Genomic DNA, 15,932 nt, shown 5'->3' on the forward strand with positions numbered 1-15,932 from the left:
GCGTCCGTGACTGAGAGTCCCTGCATTTTGAATTGGTGAGACGAGTGTGTTGAACAGCATATTGAAAAGCTTGCCGAGCGTTAAAACTGCAGGAAAAGCGATGAGGCTTGAATGGGGCCATTTAAAGGCAGGCCAGCACATGTCTGACTGTGCTCTGACGATACACAGCACCTCCTCTTCCTCTTCCTCCTGAGGCTTGCGTGCATTCTGTGATGTATCACCACTGTCAGCACCTCTTGGGACTCTGTGCCGTACCTTTCCAATATGCACATGCTCATGGTTCTTACCTGTTTGGCGTGAACAAACAAACTGTTATAACTTTGTTCAGTCCATGACCATCTATTTATTATGTGTGCCAGATGTTGGACTTTCTTCACCTCCCTACTGTTTAAAAAAAAAAAAAAAAATTAAAACAACAACCCCAAACAACAACATTTGCTGACCTTTCATTCTATGAAAGATAGGTAGTGCTACCAACAACCTCCCCACCAGACACTCGTGTTAATCGAACCCGAGTCCCAAAAATGATACATTATTTCCCTGCAATTATACATGACAAACTGTAGAGATCGGTAAGTTGTTGTTTGAATCTGTGTGCATGTGCTGCTAATTTCTAAGAGAAATTGGAAATTACCTTTTCGATCTGGACTCGCGCCTCGGACCCGCTCGCTCAATACCGGTCGGTGTGACGACGAATCGCCGAAACGAAGTGATGGTAAGTTGCCGGCCGAAAAGGTGCCCAATATGCCATACACAATGATAGGGTTGATTTCTAGAGACGAGGTGTGCTGGATATGGAGGCCTAAGTAAAGATAAAATACAGAATGTTGAAGGGAAATATTTTTCTCAGATTAAAGTTTTTGGCTAGTACCAATTGCACGGCAGTATAGGCCATTGGAAAGCGCTTGACAATGGCATCAAAGTGAGACTGGAAACTTGGCGATCCCTCATAGTTCGTAGCAATTGCCATGATCACTGAGCAGACGGGCCTCAAAAGTTTCCGAGTAATGTGCGAGGTGCTGCGGATCCTTGCGCGGTAGCCGGATAGGTGCGGCGTGGCAGCCCATGAGCCCCCACGCTGCCTCAAATCGGCAACTTTGAGGGTTGCCATTGGACAGAGCACATGTGGAATACATTTCTCTTGTCTCGGCACTCCTTTGAAAGACCGATGGAATCTTCCTGCTCCAGCTGCCCCTTTTGAAGATCCTCCCTCGTCCATCGGTGGCACGCTCCCTTTTCCGACTGCATTATCTGTTCCCGTCGCCGCCCGCTGCCAATATTGTGTTTTTGTTGATTGGCTTGAAAGGACTCGCTGCTCAAACAGAGTCGGCCCTGTGCTGTCTTTGAAGTCTTCCCTTTCCTGGTCTTTGAACTTTAATGGAAACCAAAAATCGCAAACGGCTTATTGCCAGTCCACTGGAAATTTTCACCACCTGGATTGTTGCATTTCCGAGGATTGTGCTTCTTAAATAAGAGTGCGTGGCATTTTGTAATAAGTTTGGGGAAGCAGAGAACGGTGCTAGTCAGCCATTGCTGGCACGTGGGTTTCAGAGGAGGGTTTTTTATTCCATGGTGCACGAGCGGAGCAGGGGAAATGGTCCTCCACGTCTCCACCACGTCTCCACCACGTCAACACTCTTAGATTTCCTGAAAGCGGCTTCCATTTGGATAACTGAAAGGACATTTTTAAACGATTGACACTTGCGATGTAATATATCGAACCCAAGTTCAACATGGAATTACTTTTGGGTGCCATTTTGAGCATTATTCAAGTTCAGCTGTTGCAAGATCACAATTCGTAAAAACTAGATGTGTATGATGCGTCGTAATGATTATTTTGCTTGTCTATCCACATTCCTCTTACGTTTTAAAATTCGAAACCTTGTTGGCTCTATTTTTATAATCAAAGACAAAATGGAGTGAGACTTGGACAAATAAGGGATGAGGGATAGGGGAGGACGTAAGGGGTGGACAAGATGGATACAGAATCAAACACTGTAAACTAGGGAAGAGGTTGGCTTGGGGGAGGATTAATGGGGGTAGATGAGATCATGGTTTTGGATGGGGGGTGATCTAAGATGGTGGTAAACAACTGTCTTGAAGACCTGGTGTGAAGAATAAGATTGAAGAGGATGAGTCATGACCCTGAAGAGAGAAATAAGGAAGTGTTTCGGCTTGGAACGGAATTATTCCTTAGATTAAGTTCTAAGCAAGTTTAACTTTTATCATTCCATGGAATAAATCATTTGAGGTTCGTGGGGAGGAGGTGTCGGAGAAACAGGTGGTGAGGTCTCTTTCGCCCCTTATTCAAATACTTGTCGAACTGGATTAATGCTGAAGAAGCAACAGTGGAAAAGTTAAAGATAAGGATGTATACCTTTTATATGAACTAATTTCCATCTTTTCACCCCACAGTTTCGAGAGGAACGTTTTCGCCAGACAAGTGAAAGCACCAACCAAAGGGTCCTGTGGTGGTCTATCGCACAGACCATAATCCTTCTACTCACTGGCATCTGGCAGATGAGGCATCTAAAGAGCTTCTTTGAAGCTAAGAAGCTTGTATAAAGGGTATAAGTTAGGCCCTGAGCCATTTCTGGGTTCATTTTAATGTGGCTTAACGAATGGAACTATGGGGTTACGTAGTTGGGAAGATTGTTGGTAAGTGGTGGACGTTCTAGCTGTTGTGATGGTGGTTACCATGAGGAGAAGACCTTTATGATACCTTACCTTTTGGTTTCTGAGCTGTTTTAGATACCTGGGTGATCAGTTAAAGGTAACATGTTGAAATTGCTCCACCTCCCACCCAAACCCTACTGCCCCCTCCCCCTCGCCCCCAATTTAACTTGGACCTGCACATAATTTTGCATCCTTGTGCCCTAAATTCCCCAATATTGTTTTTTTGCTGTTGATACTCGTTATTTAAGTCTCAAACAAATAAATTTCTTCACTTTTCGTGTAGCTTTTGACATCATAAAGGATGCTTTTTCTCTTTATTCCCACCCTACCCTTCCCCAAAGATCTTGCTCTTGGAGGAACAATAAGGGGTACAAACCCCTTGGTTAATATTCCACTGTTTCAGGGCAGTTACTCTGTTCCAAACATATGAAATTGCAGCTTAAATTGTGGAAATGCAATTCATGTTAATCAAAGGGGAGCACGAATGTGACAGACGAGGATTTGCCCCTGTGTCTCTGTCTCTCTGTCTCTCTCACACGCTCTCACACTCTCTCGCACTCTCTCGCACTCTCTCTCTGTTCGTCTGTCTGTGACTGACTAGCTGAATCTGGCTGACTGATCATCCCTCTCCCCTCTCTCACTCTCACTCTCCCTTTCACTCTCACTCTCACTCTCTATCTGTGTCCATCTGTCTGTGGCTGACTAGCTGAATCTGGCTGACTGATCATCCCTCTCCTCTCTCTTTCTCTTTCTCTGTCTCTGTCTCTTCTTGCACTGGAAGCCGCTGTTTTTCAGCCATCATAGCGAAGGTGCTGTTAATTTTCACTCGTATTTTGTCATCAATTTAAAGTTTGTCAAATTGCCCTCAAAAAGTGCCTTGAGATTGGTTCTTTGGGGTTTCAGCAAAATTGGGTTGTTAGCTTAATAGTTTGTAAGTGGTGGTACTGTGCTCATTCTCTTTACCTTCCGTTTTCTCTTGTCCCTCCAACCCCCATCTTTACAAATCAGAATTTCAGATCCCTTGAACTCCCATCCTCTGCATCATCGCTTTCCCTTTGTCTGTCTGTGCCTGTTGTGCATCTCAGACATTGAGTTTGGTTGATTAGGATTGAAGTTGAAAACATTTGTCCAAGTGTATTCATCGATATAATCTAAAAATCTACAATACACTTTCCATGCTTTGCTGTGAGACTGACCTTTTAAAGCCCTCTCTCGCTCCATTCCTCTCACCCCCACCCTCCATTCTTCTCGCCCCCCTCCATTCTTCTCGCCCCCCTCCATTCTTCTCACCCCCTCCATTCTTCTCGCCCCCCCCCCTCCATTCTTCTCGTCCCCCTCCATTCTTCTTGCCCTCCTCCATTCTTCTTGCCCTCCTCCATTCTTCTTGCCCTCCTCCATTCTTCTTGCCCTCCTCCATTCTTCTTGCCCTCCTCCATTCTTCTTGCCCTCCTCCATTCTTCTCGTCCCCCTCCATTCTTCTCGCCCCCCCTCCATTCTTCTCGCCCCCCCTCCATTCCTCTCGCCCCCCTCCATTCCTCTCGCCCCCCTCCATTCCTCTCGCCCCCCTCCATTCCTCTCGCCCCCCTCCATTCCTCTCGCCCCCCTCCATTCCTCTCGCCCCCCTCCATTCCTCTCGCCCCCCTCCATTCCTCCCACCCCCCTCAGATTGTTGAGTAGTCGGTTACAAATAATACTACTGAAAATACGCTGTTGTGATGGCTTTTTTTGACTTTTTTGGGGGGGGTTTCCCCCCCCCCCTTGTTTGAAAGCCATTGTTTTTCTAAAGTTTCCTTTGCTTACTGGGAAATGTGACTGTATGGATCATTTCCAGTCAGTCTGCCGAGCCTCAACACCTTTGATCTCGTGTGCCTTTTTCTTTTGCCAGAATATGTTTTGCTTTTTTTTTTTCTTTTTTTTTAGAATGAATGAAACCACCCGGAAATGCAATTTTCTCGTTTGACTTCCATGTTAAATTGCTTGACTGATCATGATAAATAATTGGAATGCTGCTTGGGTGAAAAGGAAATTTGGGTGAGGTTATTTTTTTTTTTTTTTTTTTTTTTTGTAACTTTTCTGAAATAAAACCTGGGTCGGGGCATGGGATCCCACGTTCCCTTTTTTCTTGTACCTGAGTTATCAAGGTAGTTTACTGGACTCAATGACATAATGGTTGTTTGATCATCAGCTCTGATTCTGGTAGGTCAATGGTTCGATTGACCTTTGCCTAGTCAGCCCAAAAGACCCTTTTTTTTTTCTTTAAAAATAAAAAAATAAAAAATAAAGAAATATGCATGGCCAAAACTATTGGCACCCTTGCACTTTTTTCAAAGAACTCACAATTTTCTCTAAAAAGAAGTTGAAATTGACAAAAGTATTTGGTCTCCACAATTCTTTATTTCACTGTTAATATTACAGAACCTTTGTTTTTGATTCAGAACTTAATATATCATTTTAAATCAGAAAATAAAAATAAATGGCATTGACAAAATTATTCACACCCTCGACTTAATATTTGGTAGCAAGCACGGACGTTGGACAAAATAACTGCAGTCAAGCGCTTCCTATAGCCATGAACGAGCTTCCTTCACCTCTCTACTGGCAGTTTGTCCCACTCTTCTTGTGCAAACTGCTCCAGTTCTCCCAGATTTGAAGGGTGCCTTCTCCCAGCTGCTGTTTTCAGATCTCCCCACAGGTGTTCAATGGGATTTAGATCTGGACTCATTTCTGGCCACTTCAGAACAGTACAGCGTTTTGTCTTGAACCATTTCTGGGTGCTTTTTGAAGTGTGTGTTGGGGTCATTGTCCTGCTGCAAGACCCATGACCTTTGACGGAGACACAGCTTTCTGACACTAGGTTGAACATTGTGCTCCAAAATGCCTTGGTTATCTCCTGATTTCATGATGCCATGCACACATTCAAGGCACCCAGTGCCAGGGGCAGCACAGCAACCCCAAAACATCACTGAACCTCCTCCATGTTTGACTGTAGGGAGGGTGTTCTTTTCTTTGAAGGCTTAATTTTGTTTTCTTTAAACATAGAGATGATGTGTTTTACCAAAAAGCTCAGATTTGGTCTCACCTGTCCACAGGACATTCTCCCTGAAGGATTTTGGCTGGTTCAGGTGTGTTTTGGCAAACTCCATTTGGGCTTTCTTATGTCTCTGTCTCTGTCTCTCTGTCTCCATATGTCTCTTTCTCTGTGTATCTCTGTCTGTCTCTCGGGGTCCTCCTACTATAGAACCCCCTTTCATTGAGTTGGTAACGGATAGTGCGAGTTTAAACTGTCGTACCTTGTGTCTGGAGGTCAGCTTGAACCTGTTTGGGGGTTGATCGAGGTGCTTTCTCCATCATTCGAACAATCCCTCACTGCAATGTTCGATCAAGTTTTCTTTTGCGGCCACGTTCAGGGATTGTGACTACAGTGCCATGGGCCTTAAACTTCCTGATAACATTGCGTACGATGGACACAGGAACATCAAGTTCTCTGGAGATGGACTTGTAGCCTTAAGATTGTCCATACTTGGCTACAATCTTGTGTCTGACCTCAGACAATTCTCTGGTTTTCTTTCTTTTCTCCATGCTCATTGCAGTAAACACAGCGACACAAAACAGCAGAATGACTCCTTTTCTCTCTTCAAACTGGTTGAATGAGTGATTTTTATATTGCAGGCACCTGCAACTCACCACAGGTGAGTTCAATTCCAAAGTAAAGGAGAATCACCTGCTTGAAATCTAAATATTTCGAACAACTTATAAAAGGTGCCAATAATTGTCCGGGCCATTTTAGGATTTGTGTGTGGAATAAGCTAAGATTTAGTATTTTTTTTTCTGCTTTTTTTTGTTTTGTTGCAATGTAAACCAAAGAAATACAAATGTGGATCCCAAAAGATTTTTTAATCAACAATTTTCTGGAAAAAGATGGTGCATTAATTGAAAAAAGTGCAAGGGTGCCAATATTTTTGGTCACGACTGAAGTACATACTGCTTCCTCGCCTGATGGATGCTCAGCACATAAGATAGAGCAGGGATAAGCCCCGTGGGTTGCCATCCTATCTCACCCCCCCCCCCCCCACCCCCTCCATTCTTTGGGAGAGGAGAAGAGGGTGGGGTCGGGGTCGAAGTGGGGAATCGGTACACCGGGGCTGTGCCTGGAAAATGCAGAGAAGGAATCGTTACAGTGGGGCCGTGCTTGGAAAATGGAGACAAGGAATCGTTAGTGGGGCCTTGCCTGGAAAATGGAGACAAGGAATCGTTACAATGGGACCGTGCCTGGAAAATGGAGACAAGGAATCGTTAATGGGGCCGTGCCTGGAAAATGGAGACAAGGAATCGTTAGTGGGGCCGTGCCTGGAAAAATGGAGACAAGGAATCGTTCGTGGGGCCGTGCCTGGAAAATGGAGACATGGAATCGTTAATGGGGCCGTGCCTGGAAAATGGAGACAAGGAATCGTTCGTGGGGCCATGCCTGGAAAATGGAGACAAGGAATGGTTACAGTGGGACCGTGCCTGGAAAATGGGGACAAGGAATCGTTAATGCGGCCTTGCCTGGAAAATGGAGACAAGGAATCGTTTGTGGGGCCGTGCCTGGAAAAATGGAGACAAGGAATTGTTACAGTGGGGCCGTGCCTGTAAAATGGAAAAGGAGTCGTTAGAGAGGGGCCGTTTCTGGAAAATGGAGACGAGGAATCGTTAAAAAGGGGCTCTGCCTGTAAAATGGAGAGAAGGAATCGTTACAGTGGGGCCGTGCCTAGAAAATGGAGATGATGTAACGTCACAGTGGGGCTGTGCCTGGAAAATGGAGACTATGTAACGTTACAGTGGGGCTGTGCCTGGAAAATGGAGACAAGGTAACGTTACAGTGGGGCCGTGCCTGGGAAATGGAGACTATGTAACGTTACAGTGTGGCCGTGTCTGGAAAATGGAGACAAGGTAACGTTACAGTGGGGTCATGCAAAGAAAATGGAGACAAGGTAACGTTACAGTGGGGCCGTGCCTAGAAAATGGAGACGTAACGTTACAGTGGGGCCGTGCCTAGAAAATGGAGATGAGGTAACGTTACAGTGGGGCCGTGCCGAGAAAATGGAGACAAGGGAACGTTACAGTGGGGCCGTGCCTAGACTGGAGACAAGGTAACGTTACAGTGGGGTCGTGCTTCGAAAATGGACAAGGTAACTTTACATTGGGGCCGTGCCCAGAAAATGGAGACAAGGTAACGTTACAGTGGGGCCATGCCAAGAAAATGGAGACAAGGCAACGTTAGTGTGGGGCCATGCCTGGAAAACGGAGACGAGGTAACGTTGCAGTGGGGCCATGCCTGGAAAACGGAGACAAGGTAACGTTACAGTGGGGCCGTGCCTAGAAAATGGAGACGAGGTAACGTTTCAGTGGGGCCGTGCCTGGAAAATGGAGACGAGGTAACGTTACAGTGGGGCCGTGCCTAGAAAATGGAGATGAGGTAACGTTACAGTGGGGCCATGCCTAGAAAATGGAGATGAGCTAACGTTACAGTGGGGCCGTGCCGAGAAAATGGAGACGAGGTAACGTTAAAGTGGGGCCCTGCCGAGAAAATGGAGACAAGGTAACGTTAGTGGGGCCGTGCCTAGAAAATGGAGACGAGGTAACGTTGCAGTGGGACCGTGCCTAGAAAATGGAGACAATGTAACGTTACAGTGGGGCCGTGCCTAGAAAATGGAGAGGAGGTAACGTTACAGTGGGGCCGTGCCTGGGAAATGGAGAAAAGGAATCGTTCGTGGGCTCGGGCCGTGCCTGAAAATGGAGAGCAGGAATAATTACAATGGGGCCGTGCCTGGGAAATGGAGACAAGGAATCATTAGAGGGCTGTGCTTGGAAAATGGAGACAATGAATTGTTAGAGTGGGGCCGTGATTAGAACATGGGGATAAGGAATCGTTACAATGGGACCGTGCCTGGAAAATGGAGACAAGGAATCGTTAACGGGGCCGTGCCTGGAAAATGGAGACAAGGAATCGTTAGTGGGGCCGTGCCTGGAAAATGGAGACAAGGAATGGTTACAGTGGGACCGTGCCTAGAAAATGGGGACAAGGAATCGTTAGTGGGGCCGTGCCTGGAAAACGGAGACAAGGAATCGTTAGTGGGGCCGTGCCTGGAAAATGGAGACAAGGAATGGTTACAGTGGGACCGTGCCTGGAAAATGGGGACAAGGAATCGTTAATGGGGCCGTGCCTGGAAAATGGAGACAAGGAATCGTTAATGGGGCCGTGCCTGGAAAATGGAGACAAGGAATCGTTAGTGGGGCCGTGCCTGGAAAATGGAGACAAGGAATGGTTACAGTGGGACCGTGCCTGGAAAATGGGGACAAGGAATGGTTACAGTGGGACCGTGCCTGGAAAATGGAGACAAGGAATGGTTACAGTGGGACCGTGCCTGGAAAATGGGGACAAGGAATCGTTAATGGGGCCGTGCCTGGAAAATGGAGACAAGGAATCGTTAGTGGGGCCGTGCCTGGAAAATGGAGACAAGGAATTGTTACAGTGGGACCGTGCCTTGAAAATGGGGACAAGGAATCGTTAATAAGGCCGTGCCTGGAAAATGGAGACAAGGAATCGTTAGTGGGGCCGTGCCTGGAAAATGGAGACAAGGAATCGTTAGTGGGGCCGTGCCTGGAAAATGGAGACAAGGAATCGTTAGTGGGGCCGTGCCTGGAAAATGGGGACAAGGAATCGTTAATGGGGCCGTGCCTGGAAAATGGAGACAAGGAATCGTTAGTGGGGCCGTGCCTGGAAAATGGAGACAAGGAATTGTTGCAGTGGGACCGTGCCTTGAAAATGGGGACAAGGAATCGTCAATAAGGCCGTGCCTGGAAAATGGAGACAAGGAATCGTTAGTGGGGCCGTGCCTGGAAAATGGAGACAAGGAATGGTTACAGTGGGACCGTGCCTGGAAAATGGGGACAAGGAATCGTTAATGGGGCCGTGCCTGGAAAATGGAGACAAGGAATCGTTAGTGGGGCCGTGCCTGGAAAATGGAGACAAGGAATTGTTACAGTGGGACCGTGCCTTGAAAATGGGGACAAGGAATCGTTAATAAGGCCGTGCCTGGAAAATGGAGACAAGGAATCGTTAGTGGGGCCGTGCCTGGAAAATGGAGACAAGGAATCGTTAGTGGGGCCGTGCCTGGAAAATGGAGACAAGGAATCGTTAGTGGGGCCGTGCCTGGAAAATGGGGACAAGGAATCGTTAATGGGGCCGTGCCTGGAAAATGGAGACAAGGAATCGTTAGTGGGGCCGTGCCTGGAAAATGGAGACAAGGAATTGTTGCAGTGGGACCGTGCCTTGAAAATGGGGACAAGGAATCGTCAATAAGGCCGTGCCTGGAAAATGGAGACAAGGAATCGTTAGTGGGGCCGTGCCTGGAAAATGGAGACAAGGAATCGTTAATGGGGCCGTGCCTGGAAAATGGAGACAAGGAATCGTTAGTGGGGCCGTGCCTGGAAAATGGAGACAAGGAATGGTAACAGTGGGGCCGTGCCTGTAAAATGGAAAAGGAGTCGTGAGAGAAGGGCCGTTTCTGGAAAATGGAGACGAGGAATCGTTACAAAGGGGCTCTGCCTGTAAAATGGAGAGAAGGAATCGTTACAGTGGGGCCGTGCCTAGAAAATGGAGACGATGTAACGTTACAGTGGGGCCGTGCCTGGAAAATGGAGACTATGTAACGTTACAGTGGGCCATGCCTGGAAAATGGAGACAAGGTAACGTTACAGTGGGGCCGTGCCTGGAAAATGGAGACTATGTAACGTTACAGTGTGGCCGTGCCTGGAAAATGGAGACAAGGTAACGTTACAGTGGGGCCGTGCCTAGAAAATGGAGATGAGGTAACGTTACAGTGGGGCCGTGCCTAGAAAATGGAGACAAGGTAACGTTACAGTGGGGCCGTGCCAAGAAAATGTAGAGGTAACGTTCCAGTGGGGCCGTGCCGAGAAAATGGAGACGAGGTAACGTTACAGTGGGACCATGCCTAGAAAATGGAGACAAGGTAACATTACAGTGAGGCCGTGCCTGGAAAATTGAGACAAGATAATGTTACAGTGGGGCCATGCCTAGAAAATGGAGACGAGGTAACGTTACAGTGGGGCCGTGCCTAGAAAATGGAGACAAGGTAACGTTCCAGTGGGGCCGTGCCCAGAAAATTGAGACAAGGTAACGTTGCAGTGGGGCCGTGCCTAGAAAATGGAGACAAGGTAACATTACAGTGGGGCCGTGCCCAGAAAATGGAGACAAGGTAACATTACAGTGGGGCCGTGCCTAGAAAATGGAGACAAGGTAACTTTACATTGGGGCCGTGCCTAGAAAATGGAGACAAGGTAACGTTCCAGTGGGGCCGTGCCAAGAAAATGGAGACAAGGCAACGCTACAGTGGGGCCGTGCCTGGAAAACGGAGCTGAGGTAACGTTGCAGTGGGGCCATGCCTGGAAAACGGAGCCGAGGTAACGTTACAGTGGGGCGGTGCCTGGAAAATGGAGACGAGGTAACGTTGCAGTAGGGCCGTGCCTAGAAAATGGAGACGAGGTAACGTTACAGTGGGGCCGTGCCTGGAAAATGGAGACAAGGTAACGTTAGAATAGGGCCGTGCCTAGAAAATGGAGACGAGGTAACATCACAGTGGGGCCGTGCCTAGAAAATGGAGACGAGGTAACCTTTGTGGGGGCGTGCCTAGAAAATGGAGACGATGTAACGTTGCAGTGGGACCGTGCCTAGAAAATGGAGACAAGGTAACGTTACAGTGGGGCCGTGCCTAGAAAATGGAGACAAGGTAACGTTACAGTGGGGCCGTGCCTAGAAAATGGAGAGGAGGTAACGTTACAGTGGGGCCGTGCCTTGAAAATGGAGATAAGGTAACGTTACAGTGCGGCCGTGCCTGGAAAATGGAGAGGAGGTGACGTTACAGTGGGGCCGTGCCTGGAAAATGGAGACTATGTAACGTTACAGTGGGGCCGTGCCTGGAAAATGGAGACGAGGTAACGTTACAGTGGGGCCGTGCCTAGAAAATGGAGATGAGGTAACATCACAGTGGGGCCGTGCCTAGAAAATGGAGACGAGGTTGTAGCGGCTGCCGCTGAGTTTTCACAATCGCCTTGCACCTATCAAGGACGCGGAGCGATCACCATGCCGGGCTCGTCCAGGACGCCCAGGCCCGCGCTCAACTTGCCAGGCCGCAGCCAGGACGCTGGGCCACGCCCCCTGGCGCCGGGCCTGGGCAAACCCCCTGGCGGAATAGATATATATTGCTGACTGATAAACGGTTTTTCAGAGTGCCTGAGTGCTTGATTTCATTAAAGCAACTCAGATGAATTCTAGCTTTTTGTCGCGTCCATTCTTCCGATCGACGTGGGAGCCCCGGCTCCTTCATTGGTGACCTATCGACATGGACACGGCAGTCGCCCTTAAACTGCCTACCTTCTGGGAGGCTCACGCGGCGGTTTGGTTCGCACAGGCGGAGTCCCTGTTCGCCCTGCGAGGCATCACGGCCGACGACACCCGCTTCCACCATGTGGTAGCTGCGCTCGGGTCGGTTACCGCGGCCCGCGCCCTGAGCCTCCTCGAAAGCCCGCCAGCCGCTGACAAATACGGTGCGATTAAGAAGCTGCTCCTCGATGCTTTCGCCCTCCCATCGGCGGAACGCGCACGGCGCCTGCTCGATCTGCCTGAGCTCGGCGACACGCGCCCTTCCGAGCGCATGGACTACATGCTTTCACTGCTCGGCGAGCACTCTCCGGCATTCCTGTTCCGGGAGCTGTTCTTCCGTCAGCTGCCTAACCCGGTACGCCTCGCCCTGGCAAGCACGACGATCACAGATCCCCGGGCCCTTGCCAGAGAAGCCGACAAGATCTCCGCCGCAGGACAGCGCATCGTAGCGGCGACATGGGACCCACCGCCGTCCGACGCAACACCCAGGGCGCCCGAGCACCCGGCACGGTCGACGGCCGAACTGCCGACGCCATTGGCGGCCGCTCTACCGAGCCGACCACCTCCGGCACGACGACCGAGGCCTCCACCTGACCAAGCGTGGTGTTACTATCATGCCAGGTTCGGACAGAAGGCCCGGACATGCCGACCCCCGTGCACCTTCGGCAGGCCGGGAAACGGCCGGGCCGGCGTTCATTACCAGCCATGAGCGCCGGCCACACGGGCAACTTACTGTTCATCACGGATAAAGCGTCCGGACGGCGCTTCCTGTGCGACACCAGCGCCCAACTGAGCGTCATACCCGCCTCTGACCAGGACAGGCAATCCGCGGTTTGCGGCCCCTCCTTAGTTGCGGCCAACGGATCGACTATCCGCACCTTCGGCCCGCGCAACGTCACCCTCTGCTTCGGCGGCCAACGCTTTGCTTGGACGTTTGTAACCGCCAACGTGCCCGTGGCTCTGCTAGGCGCCGACTTCCTCTGCGCACACGGACTGCTGGTGGACGTCCAACGGCGTCGTTTAATTAACGCTGAAACCTTCAGCTCCCTGGTATGCACATTGAGCAGCTCCGCGCCGACCGAGCTGGCATGCGCCGTCCCGGCGGCGAACGAGTTTGCTCGCCTGCTCACGGAGTTCCCGGCCCTCACGCGGCCGACGTTTTCGGCCGTCGCAGTACGGCATGGGATCGAGCACCACATACCAACCACGGGCCCGCCGGTCTACGCCAGGGCCCGCCGCCTCGACCCAGCCAAGCTCGCCGTAGCGAAGGCCGAATTCGACGCGTTGGAGCACCTCGGCATCGTGCGGCGCTCCGATAGCGCGTGGGCCTCGCCACTGCACATCGTGCCAAAGCCGGGGGGTGGATGGCGCCCGTGTGGCGACTACCGCCGTCTCAATGACGCTACCACCCCCGACAGGTACCCGATCCCGCATATCCAAGACTTCTCCGCCCGTCTGGCGGGACGGGTCATTTTTTCGAAAATTGACCTCATACGGGGATATCACCAGGTACCTGTCAGGGCGGCCGACGTCCCTAAAACGGCAGTCATCACGCCGTTCGGCTTATTCGAATTCTTGCGGATGCCGTTTGGTCTCAAGAACGCGGCTCAGGCGTTCCAGCGCTTGATGGACGGCGTGCTGCGTGACCTGCCGTTCCTTTTCGTTTACCTGGACGACATCCTCGTCGCCAGCACGTCCCGGGCCGAGCACCTCCTCCACCTCCGGACACTGTTCGAGCGCCTCAGCGAGCACGGCCTCATCGTCAACCCGGCCAAATGCCACTTCGGCACGACGGCCGTTGATTTTTTGGGCCATCACATCACCAAGAACGGGGCCGTGCCGCTGCCAACCAAGGTCGAGGCCATCACCACGTTCCCGCGTCCCCGCACCATAAAGGCCCTGCAGGAATTCCTGGGAATGGTGAATTTTTATCACCGCTTCGTGCCCCGCGCTGCTCAGCTCATGCGGCCCCTCTACGAAGCCCTCCGGGGCATGCCGGCCAAGCACGACATCGCCTGGTCCGCAGCAATGGATGCGGCCTTCCAAGGCTCAAAGCGGGCCCTCGCCGACGCAACACTGCTCGCTCACCCGGTGCTCAACGCTCCCATCGCCCTCACCACGGATGCCTCCGACTACGCGGTGGGCGCCGTACATGAGCAATGGGTGAACGGGGTTTGGCAGCCACTCGCTTTTTTCAGCCGGCAGCTCCGGCCGAACGAGCTCAAATACAGCACGTTTGACCGGGAGCTCCTCGGTCTACACCTGGCCGTCCGCCATTTCCGCCACCTCCTGGAGGGCCGACCTTTCACGGCGTTCCTCGACCACAAGCCGTTGGTTTACGCCATGGCCAAGGTCACGGAGCCATGGTCGGCCCGCCAACAGCGCCACCTCTCCGCCGTGTCGGAGTTTACCACGGACATCCGGCACGTCGCCGGCAAAAACAACGCCGTGGCCGACTGTCTTTCCCGGGCCAGCGCGAACGCGGTCCACCTGGGCGTGGATTTTGCGCTTATGGCGGCGGACCAAACCACCGACACCACGGTGCAAGCCCTCCGGGCGGCGGACACGGGCCTCCGCCTGGCCGACATCCCCTGCGCGGACACTGTCCTGCTCTGCGACGTCTCCCAAGGCCAGCCTCGCCCCATCGTGCCCGTCGCCTGGCAACGCCGCATCTTCGCCTCCCTCCACGGCCTTTCCCACCCGGGCCGGAAAGCTTCCCAGAAGCTGGTGTCGGCGCGTTTCGTCTGGCACGGCCTTCGTCGGGACGTCCGCGATTGGACCAGCGCCTGCACGGCCTGCCAACGGGCCAAGGTCCACCGACACACCCAGGCCCCGCTGGCACCTTTCACCGTGCCCGAACGACGTTTCGACCACGTCAACGTGGATCTGGTGGGCCCCCTCCCCCCATCACGGGGGTTCACACACCTGCTCACCATGGTGGACAGGACCACCAGGTGGCCGGAGGCCGTTCCCCTCGTCTCCACCACCACCGCCGACGTGGCGCAGGCTTTCATCGCCACCCGGGTCGCCCGCTTCGGCGCACCGGCGGACATCTCGTCAGACCGCGGTCCACAGTTCACCTCCGAGCTGTGGGGCGCGGTCGCCCGCAACCTGGGGATCAAGCTCCACCGTACTACGGCCTACCACCCCCAAGCAAACGGGTTGTGCGAGCGATTCCACCGCTCCATGAAGGCCGCGCTCATGGCCGGCCTTCAAGACGTCGGGTGGGCCGACCGGCTGCCGTGGGTCCTTTTGGGCCTTCGCACGGCCCCCAAGGAGGACCTCCAGGCATCCACCGCCGAGCTTGTCTATGGCCAGGTGCTACGCGTCCCGGGCGAATTTGTGCCCGACGCTACCAGTCCCTGGTCCGCAGCTCACCAGCGCTCGGACCTCCAGGAGGCCGCCCGACGGTTTGCCCCCGTGCCAACATCCCACCACGGTGACCCCCAGTCCTACGTCCCCCCAGCACTCCGCACAGCGGAGTATGTTTTTGTGCGTCACGACGCACATCGGTGGCCACTCCAGCCGCCGTACGACGGGCCCTTCCGGGTGCTGCGACGGGACGACAAGTCGTTCGTCATCGACATCGGCGGCAGGTCGGACCGGATTGCTGTGGACCGCCTCAAGCCAGCGCACGTGGACGTCGACCACCCACCACGGGTGGCCCTTCCGCCGCGGCGAGGCCGTCCCCCGTCCACGGTGCCCCCCACTCGACCGCCCACCACCTCACCGGACCCCCTCCCACGACCCGCCAGGGGTCGCTTCGGCCGGGTCATCAGGACCCCCCTCAAATTGACCCTGCCGGTGCAAGTCG

At 52.3% G+C, this 15,932-nt stretch overlaps 1 protein-coding gene across 2 annotated transcripts in view; it reads left to right on the forward strand.

Annotated features, from left to right (window-relative positions):
* The window catches only part of TMED4 (transmembrane p24 trafficking protein 4), a 56,182-nt gene extending 51,403 nt beyond the window's left edge, over window positions 1-4,779 (forward strand). For both annotated transcript variants that reach the window (XM_068111374.2, XM_068111373.2), the window contains exon 5: window positions 2,416-4,779. In XM_068111374.2, coding sequence (XP_067967475.1) covers window positions 2,416-2,494 — 79 coding nt within the window. In that variant the 3' untranslated portion in view covers window positions 2,495-4,779. The remainder of the gene's footprint in view (window positions 1-2,415) is intronic.
* The last annotated feature ends 11,153 nt before the right edge of the window (window positions 4,780-15,932 follow it).

Source organism: Myxine glutinosa, chromosome 3, assembly GCF_964187855.1.
Source record: "Myxine glutinosa chromosome 3, kmMyxGlut1.1, whole genome shotgun sequence".
In the NCBI taxonomy this organism is placed as follows: domain Eukaryota; kingdom Metazoa; phylum Chordata; class Myxini; order Myxiniformes; family Myxinidae; genus Myxine; species Myxine glutinosa.